The 15,582-nt window shown below is 56.6% G+C and overlaps 1 protein-coding gene across 4 annotated transcripts in view; it reads right to left on the bottom strand.

Annotated features, from left to right (window-relative positions):
- The window catches only part of RPS6KA2 (ribosomal protein S6 kinase A2), a 221,440-nt gene that overhangs the window by 31,201 nt on the left and 174,657 nt on the right, over positions 1–15,582 (bottom strand). For all 4 annotated transcript variants that reach the window (XM_060168304.1, XM_060168303.1, XM_060168305.1 and 1 more), the window contains one exon: positions 7,396–7,460. In XM_060168304.1, the coding sequence (XP_060024287.1) occupies positions 7,396–7,460 (65 nt within the window). The remainder of the gene's footprint in view (positions 1–7,395; positions 7,461–15,582) is intronic.

Raw genomic sequence — 15,582 nt, 5'->3', positions numbered from 1 at the left:
CACCCCCAGGTAACAGCAGGAAGAGCCCTGCTCCTTGGCAAGTGCTTCCCGCCCCGGCGACCTCGGAGCCAGCACCCAGGACCCTGCTCTGCGGGGACACAGACCCCATCCAGGTCCTTCCTCACCCACACCCCAATGCCTGTGCACCTCCCTGGGGCACCTACTCCGGCTGCCACCAAATTTGGGCGTCCAGACCCCTCTGCTCAAGTCGAGGGGCTGCGTCGGGCTCTTGGGTTTAGTTACACATTTTTGTGCACTTTAAGGGCCTGACGGGCACCAGCCAGAGAACTGGCCACGTGTGGCGCTGCCTTCGGTGGGATGCGGAGGCCACACCCTCACGGGCACTGTTCCAAGCCTCGCAGGCCCAGCAAGGACCCCTTCTGCTGGAAGGGGTCCTGATCCAGGACTGTGTCCCGGCTGGAAACACCAGGCTCAGGCACTTTTCGGAGCTCCTGTTTCACCAGGTCTGGACTCAGGACCCCCCCGCCGCCCCCCGCGGGGGAGTCTGGAAATGGAGCCAGTGACTTGTGGAGATCCGCTCTCAACCTTTCAATAACACAGTAAAGCAGATTTTGTCACCCGAGTTTCCAGACGAGGAAATAGGCTAAGATTAGGTAAGACCCCCTCCAGGGTCAAGGGCGACGAAGGGGCAGACGGGAGGAGGGCCTGGGTCTCCGACTCTTCCCATCCCAGGGGAGACCCCACCCAGAGCACAGCCTTCCAGAAGGCGCCGTCAAACAGCTGCACTGACCGGTGGCCGCTGGGCTCCCTCCCAGGGCTCAGAGCAGCCGGGGCTGCAGGTGCGCATGTGGAGCTGGGGGGGGGGGGGGCGCCGTGCACTTGGGAGCCACCGGAGGAGAAAAAACGAGTTAATTCAGTGGAGCATTATTCGGTCGTTTCCTGCCCTGGGTGAAGAGATGTCATTACGAATTGAGTTACTCTATAAACCCTTTCCAGATAGAAAGAGGATGCCTTCCACGCGGACACACCAGTAGGGTGGGAATGCACCTCCCTGATGCATGCACTTGTCAGGGGAAGTCTAATAAGCAGGGGCGAGCTCGACACCCCGATTCAAACGCTGCCCAGCCTGGCCTGCGGGGCTCGGCTCTCCCCTCCCACCAGCGATATTTGAGCTGGGTTATTAAATAAATATTTGTCCTGATCCAGTAAAAATCACATCCTCTCCCTCTGCCTTCACGAGTCCTCCTGTAACTTCCCAGAGAAGGGGGAGGGACGGGAATCTCCACCGCAGCAGGACTCCCGCTTCTATGACGAGGGGTGTTTTCTTTACAGGAGAGATTTCCATTATAAAAACACACGTGTGGCTGCCAGAGGTGGGGTGGGGCTTGGGAGAGTTTGAGGAGGAGGGTTGGAGCAGTTGAAATGGGCCCAATGAAAGGAAGAGGATCGAAAGGTGCAAATTTTCGGTTATAAAATAAATAAGTCCTGGGGATGCACGGGACAGCCTGGTGGCTACGGTTCGTAAGACCATGCTGCAAGTTCACAGGAAAAAACCTCTCATAACTGTGTGGTGATAGATTTTAAGTAGACTTATTGGAGTGATCACTTCACAATGCAAAGATCAAATCATTACGTTGTACACCTGAACCTAACATGATGGTTTTTTAATTTTAATTTATTTTTTTACTTTTTATTTTTCTTTTTCAAACAGTTTATTTGTTGTTTAGCTTACAAATGACCAAGTTTTTTTGGGGGGGGGTTGTTTTTTGTTTTTTACAGCCCATGCTGTCTCTTTTTCTAAAATTTAATTAATTTATTTATACAGCAGGTTCTTATTAGTTATCTATTTTATACCTATTAGTGTATATATGTCAATCCCAATCTCCCAGTTCATCCCACCACCCGCTTTCCCCCCTTGATGTCCATATGTTTGTTCTCTACATCTGTGTCTCTATTTCTGCCTTGCAAACCGTGACCCTAACATAATGTTATATGTCAACTGTATCTCAATACACACACACACACACACACGCACACACACACACACACACACACACACAGAGAACTGGTTGTCATTTCATGCAAATGAGAGACATTTTGCATCTGAAGGCTGAAGCTCATACATTTCAGTTCCTCTCCCCACCCCAACTCCCAGGCCGATCCTTCTGCTTGCCTCCATTGACTGCAGCTCACTGGTCCTGGCTGGGAGGCTGACCCCTTGGGAGAAGACGCAGCCCCTGACTTCCAAGTCCTCAGCCATAAGGAGAAGAGTTCGTCGGAATCAGACTGTCCCCTGGCCGTGAGCTGCTGTGGACTTGGTTTGGGTGGAGAGCATCGCACCCTTCTAACTGAGGTATCTAGTGATGACTCGGGAAGCAAGAGAGGACGTGGTACCCGGGGTTCCCCGCCCAGGACGGTGCTCGGCTCACGCTTGCCCCCCCCTGCCCTGTGCAGAATCCCAACTCCAGACGCCCACCAAGCCAGTCCCAGAACCCGGTGTGCAGCGGGTACAACCTCTGGCTTCACGTGGCAACGTGTGCAAGCACATGTCTGTGTTTCCTTGCATTTTCCAAACCGCCTCTGTAAGCCTGTGCCTCAGCTACGGAGAGCCTGACTGGCCCGAGGCACAGCGTGGAAGAAAGCTTCCCAAGGCTTGCAGGAGGGCAGCAGGAAGTCCTCTCGAAGACCCCTCTTCACCCCGACACTGGTGCCTGCAGAGACAGAGCCTGTGAGCGTCACCTGCCCACCGGCCCCCAGACCTCCACCCTCTCTGTCTCCGGAGGTTGTTGCGGTTTCATCCTGGTTTGAAGTGGGCAGCAAAGAGCTGTGTAGGCCACCTGGGGTGTTTGGTCACCCTGCCCTTCGGATACACCCTTGTGTTTGCTGCAGTCTTAAAGGCCTGCCAATGTCTTCCTGTTACTGGATAAACATTTTGGAAAGTGCTAATATGTGTTATTCTTATACATGTTTTTTCTTTCTTTCCAGGTGTCCAAACCTAGGAGTGGGTTTGAGGATTTAGGGAAAAGGTGACCTTGCTTCTCATTCTGTAATGTCCGCTGCTGTGCACGGGGTCAAATGGAGAATGAACAGGCAGATGTATTCTGTGGACTTTGAGCTTGATGAGACGCAGGCATAGTTCTGACCTAGATTCCCCTTTCTGAGCCTCTGGAACAATTTACCCCACACTGATGGAAAGAAAGTGGGATCTCATGACCAAATGCACCAGGCAGCACTTTAAATCGTGGCATTTGTCCCAGGATCTCAGGATGATGATCTCAAGTTGCAAGTTGTAGCAACGCTGGAACGGATTTCACATCGCACGTGTACAGGCTGGGATGCTCTTTGCAGGTGCGTTCGAATTCTACTTATACCTAAAAGACCTTCAGGTGACTCGGGAAGGACAGGGGAAGCAAAATAAAAATAGCAACTGAAGAGATAATGAAGAGAAGACTGATTCTAGTTCAGGGTCACAGACCTAACGTCTGTTTTCTGCCGGCACTTTTGGCTCCGGGCATTTCAAAATCAACACGCTCCAATTAGGCAAAGGGCACCGTTAGAGATGATTCCTGAAATAGCAACGCAGAAATGATGCAGATCCAGATGCAGAGCGACGGCAGGACAGGAGGAGGAACAGGAAGAATTTCAATGACTGCAGCATGCCGTGGGCAGATCTGGGGCGTCTGGTCCACGAGGTGCAGAGCTCTGCTTCCACTGGTGACCCCACCGTGAGCTGCTCCAACCCCAGTATCTGGATTTACAAAACCCCCGAGCCAAAGGGCGATTAAGTCTTTGAACAGACACCTGTTGGCTCCTTGGAAGGGTGAGTTCTCCTGGTGTACTTAACATGGAAGTAGATCGACAGCAATCTTCCAGTGGGCCATGGAAGGGGCCCACGCACGGTGAGATGCCAAGCAGCAGCGGGTAGCTCCCGGGACCCAAACCGGAGGGGTCCCCCCTCTGCGGCCCGGAGCCCCACTCTCCTCCTGCCAGCCCACACGGCCGGCGATCTGGGGGCTCTGCACATGATGCCAGGTCGCCCAGGGACGGGGTGCACTCCTCTCACTGCCTTGGGTTCAGTTCCCCCCGGGGAATCCCTCCCATCTCACACCCACCAACCGGTGATGTGCTTGGAAGGGTTTCAGAAAGTAAAAAGAACAGTACAAGCACACTCCCAGCGTTAATAAAAGTGACTGGAAGAAAGAGTCATCATAGTTCCAGGGCGGGCCTTGGCTGTGGAAGCGTTATTCCCACTGTGAGGGGAGCCCGGCTCACGGGGCCCGGGGTGATTAACTTGGACGAAGCTTATTTGGGGTCTGTGCTCATTTTTGTGTTCTCGGCACCGCTCCAGCCACAGGGGAAAAGTAAACGCAGCTTCTGTGCCTGACTCTCCCATCACCGGCTGCAGAGGCTTTCAGTCTATAATTAACTTGTAATTTTTCATTTCTCTTATCACAGGGAGCGAGCTTTCAGGGAGGATGCCTCCTGGGCAGGTGCTAATTGCTAGGCTCTGAGGACAAGGTGATGGCAGAGCAGGACAAACGGGGCAGTGCCCCCCTCTGCCCCAGCAGGAAACCCGAACACCCCAGGGAGAAGCGCTGGACGACAGGTATTTACTTAAAAAAACCAGAAACTTCTGCTGGCAGTTCTGGGTCACAGAAGGAAGCAGAGGTGAAGTCACATCCTTATATGTCCCAGGCTGGATCCTGAGGCCGGCTCTGGGGTAGAGTCGGATAGTCAAGGAGATGCCTTGTCACTGTCCCTCTGAGCATCTGCCTGGCAGTGGGAAGGCCCGTTGGTACTAACGGTTTTTGCAAATGCGTCTCCCTCCCCTGTGGTTTCCAGTTATCTAAGCTGCCGAAAGCAGAACAAGCACATCTGGACAAATCTACCCCGTGCACGTCCTTCTAAAGCCGGGGCCGGTCACTGGCCAGGACCCAGCGGCCCCTACGGGGCTGACCAGCTCGTGTCGGGGCTGGAGAGGACGACAGCTCATCATCCCGGGAAGGGCCCGAGCGGCTGGAGCGAGGCTGCGGTCCCAGGAGATCTTTGCTGGGAGAACTCCCTCCCCCCCTTGACAATCCTCCTCAAATCTCTGCGGCGTCACCCCCTCCCAGACGGGACAGCCCCACCGCATGCGTCTTCCGCGGCTGGATGACGGCATGCCTGCACCCCCGGGACCTGAAGCAGCTTGAGGACAGCTGTGTCTTTGCATCGTTATGTCCCGGACACCTGCTCACCTTGACACGGGCGAGCCCCAAGTAGTCATTAAATACACCAACGCGCACAAAAGTGGTCTCAGTCCTCCCTATCTCTGGCTGCTTCATCCAGAGCGAGGGATGCAATGGGATCCTCGCACGCCTCTGGCCCTGCCTGGTCATCCTCGGGGAATGGAAATGACAGGAGGTAAGGCTGTCTTGAGTGCGTCAGAAGGGTCTCTCTCAAAAACCAAACCAAACCAACAAGAAATGAAACGAAACGCTAAAAGCAACGGAAGAAACTTCCCAACCTAACTCCAGCCTGATTGCTCTGACATGACGCAGAAGTACCACCTTCTTGGTACAGGAAGCCAGGGGCTTTGCGCCAACCACAGAGCCAGGCCCAGCCGTGCACCAGGGCTGCTCTAAATGGCCGGGCGCCTCAGCTCGTGCTCAGAGCTCACGCAGACCTGGGCTTTCTGGAACACACGGGAACCCGGCCTGCAGCGTTCCAGGGCCACTGCGCTGTGAAAATCCCACGCACCTCACGAAGCTAACTTGGATCCCCCCGTGACAAGCCCCTTCTTTGGCGCCGTCCTGGGGTGAGCATCTCCCCAGCACCTGCCCACGGCCCCCCTTCCAGCCAGGCTCTAGTGTTGAGCGGTGTGGCCGCCGGGACCCCCTCCTTCCCCTTCTGTGCTGGTCCCTTCCCACTGCAGCCCCTGCCCCAGCGATGCTGTCCCTATTTCCCAGGCGCCTCACATCACCAGGTTTCTCTCTACTCTTACCTCTGACACCGAGTCTAAGTGTGTGCACATATTCTACCACCGGCATCTAACAGTAGGTTAGCAAACTGCTGCCAGTCGGAGTGCTTCCTGGGCCGAGGTGGGGAGCGGAGGAGAGGCTGCAGGGGTGAGGCTGGGAAGCTCGGCGAGCAGCGGGTTTTACGTGCCGTTTGTGCGAAAATGTCCCCAGAGGTGAGACCTGGGGCGGGGCCTGCCCACCCACCGGAGCCGAGGCGCCACCCCTTCCCGAGGCCGCGGACACCCCACACTCCGCGGGGAGGGGGGCGGGCAGACACGGGCACTGCCCTCTGCAGCATAGAGAGACTTTCCCTTTGTAAACATTCTGGTCCAATCTTAGCTCAGGAAAAGAAAACCCCACAGCTAAGAGCTGTGCTTACCCAGTGGGAAAGGACCAAGGACCTGCTCCCAGAGGAGGCCTGCCGCCTCCAGACGGGGAGCCTGGCCCGGTGGTCGGCTGGCGCGCCGGGAGTCGCCCGCCCTGACCCTCCCCTGCAGAGCCAGCAGCCGGGCGCCGGGGAGGTGAGAGTCGGGAACTTCTGAGCCGGCGTCCAGCTCCACGCCGCGTCCAGTCGGGCGGCTGGGAGCGCTGGACCCGGGGTCCTCCTTGGTGGGGGCGGGGGGGCGCAGTCCACATCCATCCGGCAGTGCGGAGCCGGCGACGTCCCCTGGCTCTGACCCGACCTGCCCGGGCCCCTGAGCTCTCCCCAGCAGGCCTGACCCTGACCCGGCTCAGCAAGAATCCTGGTCGGCGGGTTTAGCCGGAGGCCCCTTACCCTGGTGCTTCCTCTCAGTCCCTTTCTGGCCCCTGACACGCCCCCTCCTTCCTTGTTGTATTCGGAGTTGAGCCCCATCTCTCTCCCGACGGCTGGACCCCCTACCCGCCTGCAGTGGTCCCCACGCCATCTCGACAGCCCCCCGAGCGAAGTCTTCTTTGTGTCTTTAACAAGCGTCCCGAACGGCTTTGTCTTTTCTGGTCGGGACAATGCTTTTCTGCAGCAGCATCTACGGGACTGCTGACTGCGGCGTGATCCCGTTAGAGGCAGGGAGCAGCACCGAATCTGGGCGCCCAGAGGCCCCAAACTGAAAGCTCTGTGCAGCCCGGGAGCGGCCGAGGGGCCCCTTCAGCCTTCTGCTGGGCCCAGGGTGGCCTCTGCTCTGCCCTCAGGGAGGTGGCCCGGCTGCAGGGCCCCTTAGGCCGGCCGGTCTCTGACAGGGAAAGTGTGGAAGGGGCTCCAGGCCTGGAGCCGCAGGGAAGGGGTGGCGGTCCCTGGTCTGCGCCGGGGAAATGCCTGCGCGTTCAGAACCCCCGAGGGAGCGTGCTCCCCCAGGTGACGGGTCTATACTGACCTCGGGTTTGCACCCAGCAGCTGTCGACTCCCCCGCCCCACCTCCCTGTGCTTTCTGTGCAGTCGGGACCCTGGCCTGCAACTTACGTTCCAGTCGATGGTGACAAAGAAAGGGTGGCGCTTGATCTCCTCCACGCCGTCCAGGCCAGCACCTGCCGTGACCACAGAGCAGAGATGAGCATCAGAGCAAACCCGTGACTGCAGTTCTGACGCAGCAGGGAGGGGGCTGGGGTCCTGACGCCCTCCAGGGGGAAGGAACCCCCAGCTGCGACCTCTCCTGCCAGCTGCCCCCTCACAGCCCATAGAGGCCACCACTCAGCCCTGCATAGCTGTGACCAGGTGAGGTGGCAGAGAGGGGGGCGGGCAGGCTAGAACCTCCTGCTGCAAGTGTGGGGACGCCCGGGCATCTGGGCAAGGAAGCGGAGGCCCATCCCAGCCTCCATCAGACCCAGCATCAGGCCGGGCCTTCCAGAGGATGAGAAAACGCCGGTGAGGGCAGGGTGGAGACTACAGTGCAGAGAGCCTTGTACGGCTGCTCTGGGGCTTACAGGGAAGGGGAAGGAAGCCAGGGCCTGGAGAGGCCGTTTCTAGCAGGACGGGAACCTGGAGAGAGACGGAGGTGGCCTGTGTCCACCTGGGCCTGCGCGAGACAGAGGTTTCTTGTCACCTGGACACTGTGTACAAACAGTGCTGCTTCGCCGGCTCCTTCTGCCTAATCTCTCCCTGGCTTGTTGCTTATGTGAAATCCTGAGCCCCAAGGGAGGAGGGATGGGTGAGGGCATGCAGAGGACTTCGGACACCTAATGGTAGACACATGTCGTCATGCACTTGCTGAAGCCCGCAGCTGCCCCTCCCAGAGTGAACCCTGATGTGAACCGCGGGTTTCAGGTAGTAACGACGTGCCGATACTGCTTCACCACTTCTAACAAGCGCATCAAATCAGCAAAAGCTGACGCCAGGGGACACTGCGTGCAGGGGGTGACGGAGCATGTGGGACTCGCTGTACCTTCTCTTCCATTTTTTCTGCAAACTTAAAATGGCTCTAAAAATAACTCTATTAATTAAAAAAAAAAACCCAAACCAAAAATCAAACAGCCAAGCCCTAAGGCCCCACGAGGTCTGCGTTTTCTCCAGGATGGGAAGGTGAGTCAGGGAGGGGCTGGGGAGCAGCGCAGATGCAGGAAGGGGTGGCAGGCAGCCTCGTGCCAGGCGACTCCTGCTCCGGCTTTGTCTGGGGAAACAGGTCCTGCGTCTCAATCGACCAGGTCGTGCGTGAGGCCCACACAGGCTTCCCGGTTCTGCACCCCGAGCGCTGGGGCCCAGCCCCGCCCCGTTCAGAGGCTCGGCCCGCGTCTGCCCCACTAGGCTGAGCCGCCCCCCTCATCCCCGGGAGGGAGGCAGGCAGCTGGGAGGCCGGAAGCAGGAAGGCGTGGAGGACAGTGCGAGGCCCCCCGAGCCGCCGTGGTCACCGCGGAGCCCCCTGCCCGGCCTCGCCGTCCAGCCTGAGAAGCGGGAGGACCCTCTCCCCGGACGCCAGGGGTCCCGGGAGACACAGCCCGCTGTGGGCTCATGGTTCCTGTTGTCATCTCCAGCCCTGTTTCCTGGTCAAAGCCGTGACATGGGCAGAAAAGGAGGCACGAAGCTGCCCGTGGCATCGGGGTCACCTCTAGGTGGACGAGGGCCCAGCTAGCTCCCACTCCCTGGGGAAGCCTGGCCAGGCCAGCACCCTGGGAAAGAGGAGCCCCTGGCCTTGTCACCACGCTGGACTCGGTGACCTGGTGATTGTCACTTTGGTACGCAAATGGACGAACAAGGGGAGGAAGCTGTCAGCCCCGGAATTTCCCCCTCTAGGGACACGGGGAAGTGCTGCGGGGCTGACACACCACAGGCGTTTCCCCCGCTAAATGCCGCCAACACCCAGTGCCCTGGGCACCATCCCTACTCTCTAGATAAGGAACCAGCCTGAAGGAGGCTGGGTAACGTGCCCAGGACCAAACCGGAGTTTAGGAGCAGAACCGGAAGACAGATTCCGCTCCCCGTCCCAGAACCCCACCCCGACGTGTGTATCCAATTTGGCCTTTCTCCTGAGACATTAGGATATAATAAGAAATACATATTTTGGTCTTTGTCTCGGGCTCCTGGCCAGAGCTCCTAAGACGCTCGTAATTTCCTGAGTGGTAAGAATGATGGAAGCATCTCCTGTTTTTTTTTTTTTTTGGCGGTACGCAGGCCACTCACTGCTGTGGCCTCTCCTGTTGCGGAGCACAGGCTCCGGATGCGCAGGCTCAGCGGCCATGGCTCACGGGCCCAGCCGCTCCGCGGCATGTGGGATCCTCCTGGACCGGGGCACGAACCCGCGTCCCCTGCGTCGGCAGGCGGACTCTCAACCACTGCGCCACCAGGGAAGCCCGCATCTCCTGTTTTGATGTCTGGCTTTGGTCACTGGCTCCTGGAATGGCTCCAGGCACGAAAGAGGCATCTCTTGTTATTCATAATAAGCCCCTCTCAAGCACACCTGAATTTGTCTTAATGCGGTGACTTGTGGAAAGACCCTACAGATGGAGCCAACCCCGTGACGAGGCCTGGAACTTTCATCCACGTCTGATGAACTCGCCCACACGCCCCAACCGCAGGGAGCAGAGAAGGGCCGAGACTGAGTCCAGTCGCCAACGGCCAGGGATTGAATCAATCACACCTACATAATGGAACCTCCAACAAAACCCGAACACCAGGGTTAGGGGAGTTTCTGGGCTGGTGAACAACCAGGAGGGTGGCTCCCCCCAAACCCCAAAGGGACAGAAGCGGCTGGGCTGGGGACCCTTCTGGACCTCGCCCTATGCACCTCTTCATCTGGCAGTTCATCTGATCTTGTAGAACATCCTCTGTAATACATTGGTAACAGTAACTCACTAAAGCACTTTCCTGAGTTCTGTGGTCTGTTCTCGTGAATTCTCACAGCTGAGGAGGGGGTCTTGGGAACCCTGGGTTTACAGCTGGTGGGCCGGAAGCACATGGACAACCTGGCACTTGGCACTGGCATCGGAGATGGGGTGTCTGGTGGGAGTGACCTTGACCCTGGGGTCCGAGATAACTCTGGGTGGTCAGTGCCGGAACTGAGCTGAACCGTAGGACACACAGTTGGTGTCTGCAGAGAAGTGGAGGATCAGTTGGTGTGGAAAACCCCACACGTCTGGTGTCAGGAGTGTTGTTATGAGTAGAGAGAAACAGTTTTATTGAGGACCTCACGCTGAGGACCCTCCAGATGTCCGTGTCCATCCCTTGCTGTGTAAACCCCTGACCTGAGTCCGGAGATCTGGTCTCAGCCTGGGCATCCCCAGCTAGAGGCCCTCCACAGGTGCCCAAGCAGCTGCTGGAACAAGATGTCGAGAATGAACAGTCTGGCTTCGCGCCCACCAGCGTGCAGCCCTCCTTTGATGGAGACCAGAGCTCGGGACTGAAAAAGCCTTCTGGCCACGACGATTAAAGAGAAACGAAAAACCGCCTCTGATTTGTACCTCTTCCCGCTCTTTTTGGTGAACGCGGGTTGCGTTGCCAGAAGCTCTGTGGGTTAGTCGAAGGTGGCAGGCTGGTGCTCACACGCTGAGCCCAGGGAGAGGCACCTGTACAGCGACTCACTGACTGTGTGACTTTGAAACATCTACTTTGCATTTTGTACCCACTGCATTTCATGCTCATTCGTCATTTGCAAGAATGCTCTGCAAGAATCAAAATGAAGTAAAACAGAAAGGAAATACGGGTGTTGGTGTAGCTACAGTTGTTTGCTGGTTCCAGCTGGGCTGTCTCGGGCGCCTACTCAAAACATTTTTGTCTGCATCTTCGTTCTTCCACTGCAGTGAGATTTTGCACCACGTTCGTGCTTCGAGGCCTCAACAAACACTCGAGAGCGAATTAACACTTTGGTTATTACTCAAAAATTCCAGGTGTTCCAAAGAGTGGAAAACGTAAAAGAGAAAGAATTTCTGCACAGAGTTCTCTAGAGCCTCTGTCAACCTTCCTAGGGCACATGGGGTCATTATTGGATTCTAGTTCTATTTATCCTCTCCTGAAACATGTTAAAAGAGTCTACTTTGTGCTGGACAATTCCTTTTTGTTTAATAGATTTGACAAACGGCAGCGAGCAGAGGTCCGAGTTGGGACAGTCCAGAGATTGTGTCTGTGTCTGTCTCTGAGTCTCGGCTGACTTGCTGTGGGATCATCACCAAATGCACTCAAGTCTCACTCTGTCCCCAAGAGGAGGGCTCACGAAGAATTGACAAGAACAGGTACTTATGGACAGAAACGTGGAGAACGAAGAGCAGCATTCTCTCCATGCAGTTTGGCAAGTCTCGATTAAGATCCCCGATGCCTGGCAAATACGCAGAAAGAGTTCACTGGGGCAGCAGATTCAAGAGTTCATGCTTATTCTCTGGTGTAGGAACATTTAATTACTTTTGTTCCAAACGCTTTTGGGCTGTCTTTCTGAACCTCTGTATCTGGACCCCCGTCTCGATTTCTCCGCGTTGGTCGAGGGGTAGCTTTGCATCCCACTGGAACTGTCTTCCACCGGCACGTGGCTGGAAAACGCAGCGCTGTGCCTGAGGCTGGGACCTGTTCTACGGCCCTGGGTACCTGCAGCCCTTCCACCTCACATTTTTAACGAGGCGACCCCGTTCCTTTCCTCCTGGGCTTAATCATCAACGGGCTTCCACTTTCACAGTAAATCATCCCCAAAAGGTTTGGGGATTGGTCAAAAATGTTTTCCTTGAATCTTCCTGTCCACAGATAGCTTTGGGAAATGTTTAATCCCTGGACCCTTTGTGACTCTGTTGAAATATTTGTTTTTGTCGTTTGAGAGTCACACAGAGTCCCTCTCTAATTCTTTTGGGCATGTTCAGAATAAACTCACGTCTGGCTCTTTTCCTTGCATACTTTGTGTGGGTCTGGTCTACCGGACCCGTACACTCCTAAAGGCCAGTCCATAACCACCCAGTATTTGAACACCAGGTCTGCTTTTCCACTTCTCAATCACTTATAGATCATCTACACATTTTTAGTCTTAAAGTATTGTCGGTCAGCTTGAAATTTCATTTACTGTTTAAAATCTTCGCTTGGCGTAGCTTGTGTCTTCTGGGACCTGCTGGCTGAGGCGGGGCCCCGGCAGCACCCTCAGGGCTGGCTTGGGACCAGCAGCTCCAAGCCAGGGGCTGGGGCGTTCGCTCAGCCTTGACCAAGCCGTCAAAGGCTGGCCCTTTACAAGAGGTCACAGCGATGCCCACGGGACTGGAATGAGATGGTTGGAGCCCAGAGCGGACTGTGTTTGAAGTCAGATCAGGAGAGCACACCCTCTGGAGATCGAGTCTGGAACGGAAAATGGAAACACGAGAAACAGAAGCCCTGGGCGGGTGGACGGGCCCTGCCCACACGTGTTCTCCAGTCACCAGCAGTAGTTTACCGGCTGTGCTGTTTTATGCTCACGGGCACGTCTAACGCCTTTCTAACCGCTGCCCCGTGTGCCCCCAGGAGTCCATCATGTCCAGGACTTAAGTTACAGATGCTCACAGGGGTGAGCTAGAGACGCCCCAAGAGGGTCTTTCTCTAATTCACGACTAGAACGATCGATCCTCTGAGAAACAAGACTGCCGCGCTCCGCCTGCCGTGTCCTTCCGAGGGTCCCGACCGGGGGACGTCGCAGCCCCGGCCTGGCCCAGGCCGCTCCGCCTGCCCTGCCCTCCCAGCCCCCCACCCAGGCCGCCTGGGGGGAACGCATGCTCTCACGTGCTAATCTTCTCCGCTTCTGCAACTGCGCCTGTGACGTTTCTCGGGCCCAGATCTCACGCCCCCCACTGCCCCCTCCCCAGCACACGCACAAGCCTGCCGATGCCGCCCAAGGGTCCCAGGCAGCCCTGCCGGGCGGGCATTTTGCACCTGCTTCCATCAAGTGCGAAACCCAAATAATCCAGTTTTCCAGCTGTCGGGTCCACACGCCACCGTGGTGGAAATAAACTCAAATTTGACTCCATTTTTGACAAGAGTAAAATCTCTCCACTCACGGCATGGAACACCACCCGTTCCCTCCCTGCCCTCCACTGACCGCCCGGCCCTGCCAGGCCCGGCCTGGGTGGGGGCCTGTCTGTCTTCCCCATCTGTCTGTCCCTCCAGCACCGCCCTGGCCCTGCCCCCGCCCCTCAGCCCCGGCGTCCTGCCCAGAGGAGGGGCCTCCCTCTGGCTGGCTCCTCAGGTGTCTCAGGTCTGCAGGGGAAAGGCGGGGGGATCTCTACCCGAGATTTCTGGACTTTTTGCCCACACGGCTGTGTTTCCCACGCGGCAGCATCCTCTACCTGTGTGTCACCAGCACCTGCCACAGGTGCGTGGGGCACCTCACTGAGCAGTGCACACTGCAGTCAGCGGTGGGCTGGAGACCTAGACTCGGACGCTTTGGGTGAGAGCAACGCATCTTAAGGGGACAACGGGGGGGAAAGGCCAGCTCTAGCCTCGGCAGCCATGCCGCCTTGGGCAGGTGATCTGGGGCGAGGACCTCGGTCTCGTCACCTGCCGAGCGTGTGACATCAAGCAGAAGAACCTCTGCCATTTCTTCCACTGCAGATGCTATGGACACCCTCTCGGAGGCACTGAACTGGGATCCTCCAAATTCAGACGGTGAAGTCCTAACCCCAGAACCTCAGCACGTGACCTTACTTGGAAATGAGGTCGTCGCAGATGTGATTAGTGAGAACCTCTGCCGTTTCTTCCACTGCAGATGCTGTGGACACCCTCTCGGAGGCGCTGAACTGTGATCCTCCAAATTCAGACAGTGAAGTCCTAACCCCAGAACCTCAGCACGTGACCTTACTTGGAAACGAGGTCGTCGCAGATGTGATTAGAGAGGATGAGGCCACACTGGGGCAGGGTGGCCCCGGATCCAGTATGACCGCTGTCCTGATCAAGAGGGGAAATCTGGACAGACAGGTCTCTTCCACAGTTCAAGTGTCAAGAGACAGAGATCTGGGCTGATTTGAAGGTAACGTGGTTAAACCACAGATCTACGTGAGGAACCGGGGTTTGGGTGAGGCCTTCTGATACTGACGAACTCCCCAAATGGCCTGTGGACTTTTCGGGGGGGAGTCAAGAACAAGGCTCAAGGCGATCAGAAGGGGAAGAGTCCCAGCCTCCCAGTCTAGCTCCCTGTGCAGACCAAGATTAATCTATTCGACATAATTTCCCCACCTTAAGGCTAAAGATTTTCAGGCAATTAAATTTAGTGGCTGACCCGGGTCAAGTTGGGTGAGCAATAATTCCGACTATAATTTCTTCTTATGTGAGTCTGGACATCTTGGATATGAAATACTGCTGCAGGATGGTCCATAACTCCTGGAAAGCTTTATGATAATTCACTTTAGAAATTATCTGAAGGGCAATCTTTGGTCGTGGATGGGCCATTTTCCATGCTTCTGTGGGCTCCACTGGGCTAGTATCTTTTTTTTTTTTTTTTTTTTGCGGTACGCGGGCCTCTCACTGTTGTGGCCTCTCCCGCTGCGGAGCACAGGCTCCGGACGCACAGGCTCAGCGGCCATGGCTCACGGGCCCAGCCGCTCCGCGGCATGTGGGATCTTCCCGGACCGGGGCACGAACCCGCGTCCCCTGCATCGGCAGGCGGACTCTCAACCACTGCACCACCAGGGAAGCCCTATCTCTGCTTTTTTATGCATTTATTTGTCAAACACACTAGAGTGTTTCCTACGTGTCAGGCACTGGTCCAGCTCTTTACGTCTTCCTAACAACCCTCTGAAGAGGTTCTGCTATCACCCTCAGTTCACAGGGCGGGAAAGCAGGCACAGAGAGGGGCAGCCATCTGCTCAAGGTCGCCCAGCAAGTACCTGCTGGGGGTGGATCCCCCCCCTCTGCTTGGTGCTGCCACTCAGGGCTGCTCGCTAGCTCCCACCCCCGCTCACATCTGTGCTCCCTCCACGTTCCAGCAGCCCCCCGGCTCCTGTCCCTTGAGGTCTTCCCCCGCTCTTTCTCATGGCCGCCGAGGGGTGTTTGTGTGCCCCATCTTTTACCATCCTAGAGGCCCCATGAGAACGAGGGCCACAGTTTTGCTCCACTGTTTCCCCAGCGCCAGAGCCTGGAAAGTATCAGGGAACCGGTGAAGGTGCGTGTGTTTCTGGGTCACATATACATCGTCCCTCTCCTTCCTAATTAAAGGGCCCTTAGTATCTGCCGACAGGAAGGCAGGCCAGGCCCCAAGTCCCCGACGAGTCCACACTCTTGCCATCT

The sequence above is a fragment of the Lagenorhynchus albirostris genome, chromosome 12 (assembly GCF_949774975.1).
Source record: "Lagenorhynchus albirostris chromosome 12, mLagAlb1.1, whole genome shotgun sequence".
Lineage (NCBI taxonomy): Eukaryota > Metazoa > Chordata > Mammalia > Artiodactyla > Delphinidae > Lagenorhynchus > Lagenorhynchus albirostris.
Note: the sequence above shows the minus strand (reverse complement) of the source record. Positions and strands in the feature narration are given on the sequence as shown.